The sequence below is a fragment of the Pogoniulus pusillus genome, chromosome 15 (assembly GCF_015220805.1).
Source record: "Pogoniulus pusillus isolate bPogPus1 chromosome 15, bPogPus1.pri, whole genome shotgun sequence".
NCBI lineage: Eukaryota > Metazoa > Chordata > Aves > Piciformes > Lybiidae > Pogoniulus > Pogoniulus pusillus.
The window spans coordinates 346,015-359,569 of record NC_087278.1 but is presented as its reverse complement, the minus strand read 5'-3'; the positions used below and the strand labels follow the sequence as shown (position 1 = coordinate 359,569).

General features: G+C 57.4%; 1 protein-coding gene across 3 annotated transcripts in view; it reads left to right on the top strand.

Annotated features, from left to right (window-relative positions):
- Positions 1-11,824, top strand: part of RASSF8 (Ras association domain family member 8) — a 35,813-nt gene extending 23,989 nt beyond the window's left edge. For all 3 annotated transcript variants that reach the window (XM_064154868.1, XM_064154867.1, XM_064154866.1), the window contains 4 exons: positions 651-846; positions 5,378-6,267; positions 7,180-7,324; positions 8,312-11,824. In XM_064154868.1, coding sequence (XP_064010938.1) covers positions 744-846; positions 5,378-6,267; positions 7,180-7,324; positions 8,312-8,433 — 1,260 coding nt within the window. In that variant the 5' untranslated portion in view covers positions 651-743 and the 3' untranslated portion in view covers positions 8,434-11,824. The remainder of the gene's footprint in view (positions 1-650; positions 847-5,377; positions 6,268-7,179; positions 7,325-8,311) is intronic.
- Positions 11,825-13,555: the final 1,731 nt, after the last annotated feature.

Here is a 13,555-nt window from a genome sequence, read left to right as displayed (position 1 = left end):
CTGGGTGGAACCAGAGGAGGGACATCATCTTCCTTTTGTGGCTTGGGTGGAAGTGTTGCTCTGCACCAGTACCTCTTCTGGATGGAGGAGAGAGGTTCCCTTCCAGGAGAAAGCAGCTCTGCTCAGGCTGTGAGTGCCCCGTGCTGAGGATTTGCTTCCTTTGACCACCTACTACAGATCTGCTCGCTCCAGCAGCACCATCAGATTCCATGCTCTGGCTGTAATCCAGCTCTGCTCAGCTGCTAATCTCCTGTAACTAACTTGGAGCTCTCAGGTCCTGGGTTGTCCGTTCGCTGCTGCTTCATTCTTCAGCCGTATTGTCCTTAGCTGGCTCCTTTCTCCCTGTCGAGTTGCTTTGATGCAGCAGCTGCTTCTGTCACAGCTTCACAGCTGGGTGGTGGGAGCTGAGGTGCTTACTGCAGGGTCATTTGATGCTCTCTCTCTGAGTGCTCAGTGTTTGGTAACTTGGCATGTCTTAGGAGATAAACCAAAGGGAGCTCTGGGTCTCTGCAGAGCAGAGGGCACTGCCGACGCTGGTGCTGGTTACTGCTGGTCCTTTAAGGAGCCTGTGCTACATCTTCTGCTCAGCAGTGACTGTGGTAAGGTTCAAATCTGAGAACACTACCAACACCACAATTCTTCTGTTCCAGCTGCTGAGAGCAGCCTGCTGAACCATCTCCAGTAGAGCTGCAAGGATGACCTGAGAGATCTGCATTCATGGCTTCTGGGTGATCTGGTGAACCATGGAGCTCAAAGTATGGGTGGATGGAGTCCAGAGGATCGTGTGTGGGGTCACAGAAGTCACAACATGCCAGGAGGTGGTGATAGCCCTGGCTCAGGCTATTGGTAAGTGAAGGTAGCACCTGGGGAGCAGCTTTGCTGGGGACTGAAGCCAGGGAGGTGGCCTTGCACTGGCAGCAGCAGAGCAGGAGTGTGGCATGCAGAGTGCAGTAACTTGGCAGTGCTCTGGCTGGAACCTACCAGAGGCAGATGCAGAAGAAAGGCCTGGGGATCTGGAAAGCCCCATTCAGTGCAGACTGAGTCTGCAAGCACTGATCTGCTGCTGCTGGGAAACACAGCATGGGCTGCAGAGGGTGCTGGGGTGTCCCTGTGCTGAGTGCCAGCACTCTGCAGGGTACTTGCTGGCTTTGACAAGCTCCTAATCTTTGCTGTGCTCTGCTGGGAACAGCACAGAGCAGTGGCACTGAGCACTCAGCTTCAGCTCTTCCTCCTGCAGCACACAGCTCGGTACTGAGGCAAGGTGGCTTGGTCTGCTCAGTTCAGCTGCTGTCAGCTGAGCCTCTGCTGTGAGCACAGGCTGATGGAGCTGGGGAGGGGGAGTGCAGCCTGCAGAGGAGAAGGCTCCAGGGCACCTCAGAGCTGCTGCCAAGAGCTGAAGGCATCCTGCAGGAAGGCTGCAGAGGGACCTGTGCTGAGGGGATGTGAGGCAGGCCAAAGGGGAATGGTTTGGAGCTGAGGCAGAGCAGGCTGAAAGTGGAGCTGAGGCAGAAGCTGTTGAGTGTGAGGGTGGTGAGAGCCTGGCCCAGGCTGCCCAGGGAGGCTGTGGCTGCCTCCTTGCTGGGAGTGTTGCAGGCCAGGCTGGATGAAGCCTTGAGCAGCTGAGTGTAGCTGAGAGGTGTCCCTGGGCATGGCAGGAGGTTGGAGCAGATGAGCTCTAAGCTCCCTGCCAGTCTGAGCCAGTCTAAGTGTCTGAGCCTGGCTGCATCACCTCCTCTGGTCTGCCAAGCCTGGGCTCTGCTGGAGCAGAGCTGCCTGGAGATACTTCTCAAAGTACTTACATGTTCCAGCTCCCTCAGTTGCTCCTCCCCAGCCCTGTTCTCCAGACCCTTCCCCAGTTTTGTTGAGCTTCTCTGGACCTGCTCCAGCCCCTCGATGTCTTTCTTGGAATGAGAGCTCCAAAGCTGAACCCAGCACTCAAGCTGTGGCCTCCCCAGTGCTGAGTCCAGAGGGACAATCCCTGCCCTGTTCCTGCTGACCACAGCAGTGCTGACCCAGGCCAGGCTGCTGGTGCCCTTCTTGGCCACCTGGACACATCCTGGCCCATCTTCACCCGCTGTCACCCAGCACCCCCAGGGCTTTCTCTGATGGGCAGGTTCCAGCCACTGCCCCCAGCCTGGAGCTTCCTGGAGTTGTGACCAAGTGCAAGAGGCAGCACTTGGCCTTGCTGAAGCTGACACAGCTGAGCTCAGCCCATGGATGCAGCCTGCCAGGTGTCCCTGCGGAGCACTCCTGCCCTCCGACACCTCAACACTACTCCCAGCTTGGTGTCATTTGGTGCTCTCCTGGGTAAAAGCTTCTGGTTTTCTTCTGGCTCCTCAGTTGTTCACCTGAACCCTGAAGGCTCCAGCAGCCTTGGACAGGCTCAGTTTGTGTCAGCTCAACATACTTCCTTTCCTCTAGCACAAAGTCACCCTGGGTGTGTGGCTGGTTCCATGTGGAGATGAGTTTTAGTTGCAACCAGAGCCACACGAAGAGAGTGCTTTGGAAACTCCTTCCTGTGGGAAATCTCTCTAGGAAACACCTCCAGTCCTCGGGCTGCAAGTCCCCTGAGGCTGCTAGGACAATGTGGAACACCACCCAGATGACACTTGCAGGCCTTTGGCAGCCAGGGCAGGCCTGCCCTCCTGTCAAGCCCATCCATCAGCACAGCCGCCCCATGTCTGCTCTTGGGGCTGGCTGTGGGCACCAGCTCACCAGGGACACTTGTCCCTCAGATGTGAATGGAAGCTCTGAATGTGTCGTCCTGCTCTCACCTGGCATTTGCTGGTGAAAAGCAGCCAGCCTTAGCTGGCTCCCTCCTTGGTTGGCTCTGATCTCATTTTCCTCTTTGCAGCTTGGCTGCATCAGCAGTGCATAGCTGAGCAGGACTCAGACCTGTTCTGTCTGCCAGGGCTACCCTTTGCTCTGCTGAGACTTTGCCTCCAATCCTGCCTCCAGTGCAGCAGGAGGAGGACACAGAGCTGCTGGAGAGAGTCCAGAGGAAGCCACAAAGGTGTTCCAAGGGCTGGAGCATCTCTGTTGTGAGCACAGGCTGAGGGAGCTGAGGGTGCGCAGCCTGCAGGGAAGAAGGCTCTAAGGGACCATGGACTGCCAAGAGCTGAAGGGATCCTGCAGGAGGCTGCTGAGAGGGTCTGAGACAGGCCAAGCAGGACTGAGATGTACCTGGAGATCCTTCTGGGGGCTGTAGTTGGTTACGTCCCTGTCTCAGAAGTGCCCTGGCTGGAGGGAGGCTCCCTGGAGTTCTGCTCAGGGCAAACATAAACCTGTCCCATTATACATTTCCAGAGAGTGAAGTCACCTCCTGCTGGGACACTGCACAGCACTTGATAGTGCCTTGGGCCAGGCCCGGGGGCTAAAAATAGGTTGCAAGTTAGGAGAAGGAAGATTTGGCCTTACAGTGCAGATAGGAGCAGTGGTTGTGTCCTGCTGAGAACTGAACATGTACAAATAAGCCCCAGCACACAGCTCAGACAGCCACGAGGCTGCTCTGGGAAGGCTTGGCCAGCAGAACCAGCCACCTTTGCTCCCCTCCATCACTGCCTGCCTGGAAATGCACCCTTGGCAGCAAATCCTGACTAGGTTCTGCTTCCACAAGCTGTGGAAGCCAGAATGGCTGCAGAGAAACATTTACTGCTCCTTTCAACTCTGCTTAACTTGGGCAACTGAAAACAGCCAGTGGGAAGAGCTGCTGCTGCTCAGCTGTGTGAGCTGCCTGCTGCCTTGCACGTGAAAAACCTGGAAGGGCTCAGGTTGGAAGGGACCCCGGAGCTCATCTTCTCCAGCGTTACAGCAGCAGATGGTCGCAGTCGTGGTGCTCAGATGCCTCAGAAGCAGCTGATCTTCCACATCTTCCTCTAAGCAGTGCTGTGGCTTTTGTGTGAAGCCACTTGCAGGGTAGAGGAAACTGCTCTGCGTTCGGAGCTTGCAGCTTAGCGCAGTGAGGGTGGTTAGGATAGCCAAGAGCAGGAAGGGCTGTGGGTTTGCAGCTTCCAGAGCAGCCCATAAGGGCTGCCAGAGGAAAAAGCCTGCAGAGCTGAGGTGTGTTTGGTGGCAGCAGCAATGAAGCCTTAGCCATAACCCTTCCCTTGCCCTGGGAATAACCCACCCTGCGGTAATTGCACAGTCACCCCCTGGCAGAGGGCTCAGAACCCAGCAGGAGAGTTCTAAAAGGCCCAAGCTTTGCTCTGGCACAGGTGCAGGCCTGGCAGCCTGGCTCACTGCTTTCCAGTCTGGGCAGGCTCTGCCATCCTCATCCCAGGGCAGGCTGTCAGGGGCCACAGGAGCCGGCCCAGGGCACGGGCTGGGCTCTTCTCGGTGGTGTCCAGCGCTGGGATGAGGGACAAACTGGAGCCTGGGAGGCTCCACACAAACATAAGGGGAAATGTCTTTGGTGTGTGGGTGACAGAGCCCTGGAGCAGGCTGCCCAGAGCAGTTGTGAGAGCTCCACACGGCCTGCTGGCTGTGCTCCTGTGGGATTTACTCTGGGAGAAGCTGCTCTGGCAGGGGTCCCTTCCCCCAGCCACGCTCCGTGCTGCACCCACGCACGGACAACCCTCCTTCTCCCGGCCACCTGCATGCCTCTGGCATGCCCCCCTGCCCTGTGACCTGCATGCCTCTGACACCCGCACCCCTCACACCCAGACACCTCTGACACCCGCACCCCTCACACCCAGACACCTCTGACACCCGCACCCCTCACACCCAGACACCTCTGACACCCGCACCGCTCACACCCAGACACCTCTGACACCCGCACCGCTCACACCCAGACACCTCTGACACCCGCACCCCTCACACCCAGACACCTCTGACACCCGCACCCCTCACACCCAGACACCTCTGACACCCGCACCCCTCACACCCAGACACCTCTGACACCCGCACCGCTCACACCCAGACACCTCTGACACCCGCACCCCTCACACCCAGACACCTCTGACACCCGCACCCCTCACACCCAGACAGCCTCTGACACCCGCACCCCTCACACCCAGACACCTCTGACACCCGCACCGCTCACACCCAGACACCTCTGACACCCGCACCCCTCACACCCAGACACCTCTGACACCCGCACCCCTCACACCCAGACAGCCTCTGACACCCGCAGCGCTCACACCCAGACACCTCTGACACCCGCACCCCTCACACCCAGACACCTCTGACACCCGCACCCCTCACACCCAGACACCTCTGACACCCGCACCGCTCACACCCAGACACCTCTGACACCCGCAGCGCGCAGCCCCTCGCACCGCCGCGCCCCTGCCCCAGCGCGCAGCCCGCCCGGGTCCGGTTTGCTCCGCGGCCGTGCGGCAGCGCCCCCGCGCGGCGCCGCTGAGCGTGTGTCCCGCAGGCCGCACCGGGCGCTACGCGCTGATCGAGAAGTGGCGGGACAGCGAGCGGCACCTGGCGCCCGGCGAGAACCCCATCGTGTCGCTCAACAAGTGGGGCCAGTACGCCAGCGACGTGCAGCTGATTCTGCGCCGCACCGGGCCGTCCCTCAGCGAGCGGCCCACCTCCGACGGCGGGGCCCGCGTCCCCGAGCGGACGCTGTACCGGCAGAGCCTGCCGCCCCTGGCCAAGCTGCGGGCCCCCGGCGATAAAGCCATCAAGAGGAGGGAGCCCAAGCGCAAGTCCCTCACCTTCACCGGCGGGGCCAAGGGCCTGATGGACATCTTCGGGAAGAGCAAGGAGACCGAGTTCAAGCAGAAGGTGCTCAGCAGCTGCAGGGCCACGGCCGATGAGCTGAAGAAGCTGATCCAGCTGCAGAGCGAGAGGCTGCAGGGCATCGAGAGGCAGCTGGAAACCAACGAGGCCGAGATCCGCTACTGGGAGCAGAAGTACAACGCCAGCGTGGAGGAGGAGATCCTCAAGCTGGAGCAGGAGATCAAAAGGAATGAGGTAGAGATCGAAGAGGAGGAGTTCTGGGAGAACGAGCTGCAGATCGAGCAGGAGAACGAGAAGCAGCTGAAGGAGCAGCTGCAGGAGATGCGGCAGAGGATCCTGGAGTGTGAGGGCAAGCTGAAGGACTACCTGTCTCAGATCCACAGCATGGAGAACGGCCTGGAGGCAGAGAAGCTGCAGCGGGAGGTTCAGGAGTCCCAGGTGAACGAGGAGGAGGTGAAGGAGAAGATCGAGAAGGTGAAGGGTGAAATTGACATGCAGGGCCAGCAGAGCCTGAGGCTGGAGAATGGCATCAAGGCTGTGGAGAGGTCTCTGGGCCAAGCTACCAAACGGCTACAGGTAAGAACAGCCTTTTCGGCCCTGAGCAAGGTTAAGTGGCAGAGCTGACTGCTATAGGTGTGTCTGACACAGGCTTGGCACCCAGTGAAGAGCACAGCAGGAAGTGTTCCCCCCAGGGGGTGTGGTACACGAGGAAAGCTGTGCTGTGCTTGTGAACTGCAGTGCAGAGGGATGAAGCTGTTCTAGAGTAGTAGCAGGGCAGAAGTGGCTTCCACTTGCTTCAGGGGAGGTTCAGGTTGGACATCAAAGACACTTCTTCACTGTAAGGGTTCTCAAAGCCTGGTACAGGCTGCCCAGGGAGGTGGCTGAATCTCCATCCCTGGAGGTGTTTCACAGCCACAGAGCTATGGTGCTGAGGGCCATGGGTTAGCCCCAGCCTTGGCAGTTAGAGAACGGATGGGCTGGCTGATCTGAAAGGATCCTGTGCCAGCCCCATGTGCTTGCAAAGGCAGTTTGGCCTGGCTGTACAGAGCACAGCTCACCTTCGGAGGCAGAGTGCTGGCCAGAACGTTACACTCTCAACATGAAAGAGGAAGAAAAGGTAGAGGAGAAAGGAATTATCCTCCTTTTAGGAACAGAAGAACCCCGTGAGCTGTCCAGGTCGCCCCGGACATTTCTGACAATGCCAGAATGCACACTCTTGCCTTCAGCTGTTCTGCCGAAATATTGCTCAGGTGCAGTCGAACCATCTTGCTGGTCCTCCAAGCAATGTAAGCAGCCCCTGGGAAGCCCCCAAGCAGCAACATAAGCAGCCCCCCAATAAGCAACAGGGAGATTTGCTTTCTGAGTTAAATGCCTTTCAGCTCTGCCCTTTGAATTAGACAAGAGGAGCGGTGTTTTCCAGTTGCAAGCAAACCTGGAGCTGCTGCGCCGTGCTCCCTGGTGCTCAGCAGGTGTTTTGTCTCCTGGCAGGACCGGGAACAAGAGCTGGAGCAGCTGACGAAGGAGCTGCGCCAGGTCAACCTGCAGCAGTTCATCCAGCAGACAGGAACCAAGGTTACAGTGCTGCCAGCAGACCCCGTGGAGGTGGAGGCCTCACACATGGAGCTCAAGAGAGGTGCAGTGCTCAGAATGCTTTTGGTGGGCAGGAGAAATAGGGTGGCAAAGAATCTGCCTGCTGTACTCCTGCTGACACTCGTCCGGGAAGTGAAGGCTGTGGCGGCAGAGAAGCTGGCAGAACGCTGAGCAGGCAGCGCCACGGCTGCTCCCCCTAGGGGCTGAGCAGGCTGTCGATAAAGCACAGCAGATACCTGCTGCTGTGCCTGGTGTGCCCCCGCAGTGCCTCGAGGGTTTTGTCAGACTAGCAAAGGGAGCTGCTGGAGCTCTAAGAAATCCCCGACAGCAGCCACACAGGAGGAGAAGCTGACCCAGCTCGGCTGCCAGCACCCAGAAGGCCTGCACCTCTGGCTGTGCCAGTTGACTTTGCCCTGTGGGAGCTCAGCTCACACTGCTTATGCCCACTTCTGAACTCCGGGTGTTCTAGGCACAGGCATGGCAGTACTCTGGGCTGTGCCACAGCTGTGGCATGAGCAGAGCCTCCTTTGCTTGGAGGGGTAGGAGGAGAGGAAATGGCCTGGAATTGTGCCAGGGGAGGCTTAGATTGGAGATAAGGAAAATATTGTTTGCTGTAAGAGTGGTCAGGGATGGTAACAGGCTGCCCAGGGAGGTGGTGGAGTCCCCAGGCCTGGAGGTGCTCAAGAGACTTGTGCCTATGGCACCTGGGACCATGGTTTAGTGGCCGTGGTGGGGTTGGACTGCGTCTCTCAGAGGGCTTTTCCAGCCTGCGTGAGTCTCCGTTTCCCGTGTGCAGGCTCTCTGCAGGTGGCCGTGCAGAGGTGTGTCAGGTGTCCCTGTCCTTGTGGGAGGGCCAGCAGCCTGTGCAGACACAGCTCTGCGTCCCCAGGGCAGGGGAAGCCTGCGCCCGCACCCTCATCACCGCTGCTCTGACTTTGTGGCCGTGGTGCTGGCGCTGCAGGGAGCAGCCAGGGTGCTGCACAGGCGTCCTCCTGCCGGTGGCCTCTCTAACTGTGCCCTCTGCCCGCAGAGCCTCCGTTCCAGTCGGGCTCGCTGAAGCGCCCGGGCTCCTCGCGGCAGCTGCCCAGCAACCTGCGCATCCTACAGAACCCCTTGGCCTCTGGCTTCAACCCAGAGGGCATCTACGTATGACAGTGCTTGCCTCTGCTGCCGAGGACCTCCCCAGGCACCCCGGACAGGACACTCTTGTTTTACTCTGCCAATGACCGAGGGAAGAAGATTCTTCTTTTCTGTTAAGCCACCATTTTTATTTTCGTTTTCTCTTCTTCCCCCACCACACCACTTGGAGCCATACCCTGTGCACTGATGCTAAAGAGACAGAGCAGCTGTCTCCATCCACGGCTGGCAAGGATCAACTGGCTGCTAGCAGAGCCAGTGCTGCTGCCTGCCCTGGGTTTTCCACTGGGGCAGCATTTGGGAGAGCGTCGATGCTTGTGTGGGCACAAAGAGAAGCGTAGAGGCGAAGGAAGCCAGGTGTGAAGTGCTCTGAGGTTTAATTTATTCCCTGGAAGCAGTGGACATGTGAGTGTTGACCTTTTCTACCTTTACTTTCCACGTGTGGCTCGTCACCTCTGGCTGCAGGTCAGGCTGATGAGGTGAGTGCAGCTTGCCTGTGCACACAGCCACCCTTTGGCAGCGCAGAGTGCAGCAGAGCACTGAACCTGTCAGCACTGCCCACGGGCCATTGTCTGTCCTCTTCCACCCACCGCTGCCTTGAGAGGCTTGAGAAGCAAGCTTGTGGGGTTTCCTGCCCTTGGATCTGCCTTGAGGGAAGCAGCTGGTGTTGAGGAAGCCTGTGGGGCTGGCAGCACGGGACTGAGGATGCACTGGCTAGATGGTATTTTATTACAGAGAATGTATATTGCAGATATTTTGCCACGTTGTGTATGCCTTTGGAGAGAAGAACCCCATCAGAAGTGTCTTCGTGTCTGTCTCACCGAAGGAGAGTGAGGAGGCTTTGGTCATTTGTACTCTCCTTCCCCTCAGCCGTTGCAGTGTTCTTGCTTTGCAGTAAATCTTGCTGTTGGAGGAGGAAAACCTCACAGGACAGAGGAGCACCTTCCAGCTCCCCAGAACTCACTCCAGCGTTGTGGAAGGAAGAAGCCTGGCAGAGCCCTGTGCAGTTACTGGCAGGGCTCCTGCTGACTTGAGTGGGGCCAGGATTTCATTCCAGGTGCCATGGCAGAGGTTTCTCCTCCTGGGGAGGTGCTGCTGCTCGGTCCCTTCCAGAGCAGAAAGCTCACAGACAGGGAGTGCAGGTGCTGGGCAGGGGTATGTTATCCTTTCCTGATGCTGGTGCCTGGGAGCTAGGCAAGGACTGGACAAAACAGTTTCCAGACAGAAAGAGGCTACCAAGTAGCATGTTGGTTGCAGGCCCTGAAATGAGAGCCCAAGGGGACACCAGGTCTGTGGAGAGAGGGAGTGGCATCAGTGGGACCCTTCATGTGGCCTCAGATGAGTTAGAGAAGGGATGGGCCTCGTCTGCCCCTAGATTTCCTGCCCTAGCAGCAGCTCCTGCCATCAGCCCCACCTCAGGGCTCCTGCTCTCTCTGTCAGTCCCTGGAAGGATGACAGAACTCCTGATCCCTTTGGTCAGGATCTTACCTCTGGTAAGAAGCTGCAGGCTCTTTGACACAAAAGAATCCTGACTGCTGAATTCTTGCCATCCTCTGGCATGGATTTGCTGACATGCAGCTGAAATGTTAACTTCAGGTTCCTTTTTTGTTGTTTAAAAAAGGAGCTTCCTGAGCAATGCAAGTTTGAGTGAGAAGATGAAGGACTCCTGAGTGTTTAATGCTTCCTTTTCCCCCTTTCCACTTAGTAATGGCATCATATATTCCAAAAGTGCTGCTGTGCTTAGACTGACAGCAACAGACCAGGCTGTGAACAGAGGAAAGACCTTTTCAGGTGGACTCTGAGTTTTTAACTTATCAGATCTCTTTTTTTCTTTTGGTCCCTTTGTGAGCAGCCCAGAGGATGGGATGTTCCTACCCTGGGACCTCTGCACTGCTCAGATTTTATTGTTAGTCCCTCACAGTCCCATGCTCACAGTTCCTGTGCCCCTCACTTTGTATGAAATAAAGCCAGAATGTGTGTATATAAAATATATATTAAAAGAGGAGCAGACAGCCCCAGTCTGGGGACCATGATGTGTCCGAGGTGCTCAAGCGTCTGTGCCTTACACTCTGGGCTTGGTCTGCAGAAGCAGAGTGGCCCTCTCTAGTGGCTGTCTTGCATCCTCAGCGCCTCTTGATGCGAAGAGAACCGAGGCACTCGGCGCCTCGCTGAGTCTGGCCCAGATTATGCTGCATGGGGCTGCGGGGGGAGCGCCTGGGGCAGTTTCAGCCTTGTCCTGAGAGAAGTGTTTCTGAGGCAGATCAGTATCACTCCCCTGGTCCTGTCATGCTTTGTGGTTGGTCCATCTCCCACAGGTGTCAGCTGGGCTGGGCTCTTGCATCATAAAAACTTCCCTCTTCCTCTGCCAAGGTAGTCACAGAGGGAGGGAGGAGGAAGAGGATTGACAGGAAGGGTAGAGCTGTTCTTGAGGGCTCAGAATTAAGGCAGCACTTCACCACCAAAGTCCAAAAGCAGCCCCTGCTGCCTGCAGCAGCTGTTGGGCAGGGGGAGCAGCCTGGGACCCAGCTTGTTTGCGCTGCCGATGCTGTGCTGCTGAGGCTGCGGCGGGGGCTTGGCCAGTTGAGAAGCCAGCAGGTTGGGGTGAAGGGGACATCCTGGATGGCAGAGTGAGGGAGAAGCCCAAGTCCTGCTCTTGACAAGCCAGCCAAGGACCTGCTTCTGTTACCTTTTGGTGGGACTCAGGTTCCCAAGTGCCTGAATCGCTTCTGGAAGTGGTGTCCTACCTCGGGACTGAGCCTAGCAGGGCAGAAGGAAGTTCCTGGAGCACTCCCATGGCATTAGCAATTTGCAGAGCTGCTCTCCAGGTGAGCTGAGAGGGAAGAGAGGCTTCAGGGAAACACAAAGCCCTCCAGCGGGGCGGCGATTGCCTTGTCTGCAGCCTGAGGAGCACTGCGTTGTTTTAGTGACCTGGGGTCCTACTAGCAAAGGGTTTGAGCTCTTCCTCTGCAGCCTGGGACCTTGAGGCACCAATTCCTGGCGTACATGAGCTCAGCGAGCTGTGCCTCAGAGGCCCCTGCCCAGGGCAGAGGGCAGCACAGCCTCGGCTGCTCTACACTGCAGCAAGTGCCCAAAGGGAGACCACTCCAGACTCCCTTGAGGGGCTGTCTGGGGAGTGTGGTTGGGTGGGCCTTTGGGTGGGCTGAGGAGTTAGTGTTTGGGGGAGTTGGGGGTTTTGTTTGTTGGGGGCTGTTAGGTTTTTGTTTGGGGTTGTCTGGGGGTGGCTGTGTTAGAGCCTTGCGCCGCGCATGTTTGTTCTCTCTGCTGCAGTATTGGAATGCCTTGGGTGAAGGCCAGGGGGGTGTGCAGATGACAAAACAACCTTTCTGCCTATTTATTCACTACTGCTGCTTCCACTTTTCCAAATAAAGCTTTCAGTGCCAAGAGAGTGACTGGTTGGAAGCTGTCCAAGCTCTCTGCAGGTGGTTTTCCTCCCATGCTGATGGGAGGCTGGAGTGGAGCAGGCTGTGCAAGTGTTTCCCCAGCAAAGGCTCACTGCAGTGGTGCTGTGGAGGGGCTGGGGGTGTAGCAGCTCCAGCAGTGTGTGCTGGGGGCTGGAGGAGGGCCCAGCCCTGCGTGTCCGCAGGCAGCTCACACATGCCCACAGCACGTATGGCTTGCTGCGAGGGAGGGGTGCCTGGCACGGGCAGAAGCAGCAGAGGTGATCCCAGAGGATCAGCTCAGAGCCCTTTGATCCAGCTGGATGTTGAGCATGTCCTTGAGCACGACACAGTTGTGTTTGAGGCGGTTCCAAGAGCACACAGTGAGGCAAAATCCTTCCTGCTGCAGCAAGGAGGCCTCGTTTCAGGGGTAGCTGTAGTGCCTCTGCAAACTCGAGTAGCTCTGAGAAGGACCCAAGCCTGCCTTCTCTGCCGGGTCTGGGCTTCAAATGCAGGGGACATTCACCACCCTCGTGAGCACTCTCTGAAGCTGCCACCAGAGGCTGTGACTGGGGGAGCGGAGCTGGGCCTGGAGAAGCAGCAGAGGCTAACAGGGAGAGCAGCAGGGAGTGCTCCCTGCTGCTGGGCCTCAGAGCAAGGTGGAACTGAGGGGTTTGGTCATTTCAAAGACTCCTAGTTTTGATTATTTTGGCTGGTGGTTAACAGAGCTTGGCTTTGCTCCCAGGCAATAGCTTCCTCTTGAAACTCTCGGCCCTTACAGTCCATGGTGCTGGAGTGCAGCATACAGCTGGTGCATGGCCCTTGGAGCAGCTGCCAGAGGCCTGCCTGTCCAAGAGCACTTTGGCTGAAAGCAAGAGAGGGCAATGCTCAAATGCTTGCAGAAGTGGCTCTCACAGGGTCACCTCAGTTGGAGAAGACCCTTCAAGATCATGGGTTCCAGCCATTCTCTATTTCTGCCAAGGCTGGGGCTAGTGCGTGACTCTCAGCACCACATCTCTGCCCCTCTGAAACTCCTCCAGGGGTGGGGATTCAACCATTCCTCCTTTTCTCCAGGGTGTACACTTCCAGTTCCCTCAGCTGCTCCTCACCAGCCCTGTTCTCCAGACCCTTCACTAGCTTGGTTACCCTTCTTTGGACCTCCTGCAGCACCTCAGTGTCCTTGTGAATGTCAAGCATGAACACACCTCTAAGTGGTTATGTACTTGGAGATGAGTGCCACACTACTGGTTGGCAGGCAAGAGAAGTCTGCCATGAAGGGTACATGTGCTGGGTTCTGTAGCAGCCCAGGAGCTACAGAATGAGGTCACTTGCTGTCAGCTGAGGGACTGCTAGAGCTGTTGTCACTTAAAGCAGAGAGCCAGGGTTGCCTGGGAGATGATCAGGAGGAGGAACTGGATGCACTGAATCTTGGTACAACACAAGGTGCAGAGATGCTGCAGAGAGCAGCTCTGGGCTGCCTGCTTCAGGCGTAGCTGTGCTGCAAATCTTCTGGTCTTGGCCTGAGTTAATCCAGGCAGGGCATTTATGGTTAACCCACCCAAATGCTAATATCCTAACAAATGGCTTTTCCCAAGCCAGCTGGAGCCTGATCTCATTAGCTGGGAGAAGAAAGGTGCTAACAGCAGCAGGAATGCCAGGAGCTCCACTGGAGCCCTAGCACGTGGTGTTTGTGCTGGCAAGGACCATACACGTTGCAAAGGACCTCTGCTCTTGAAGGA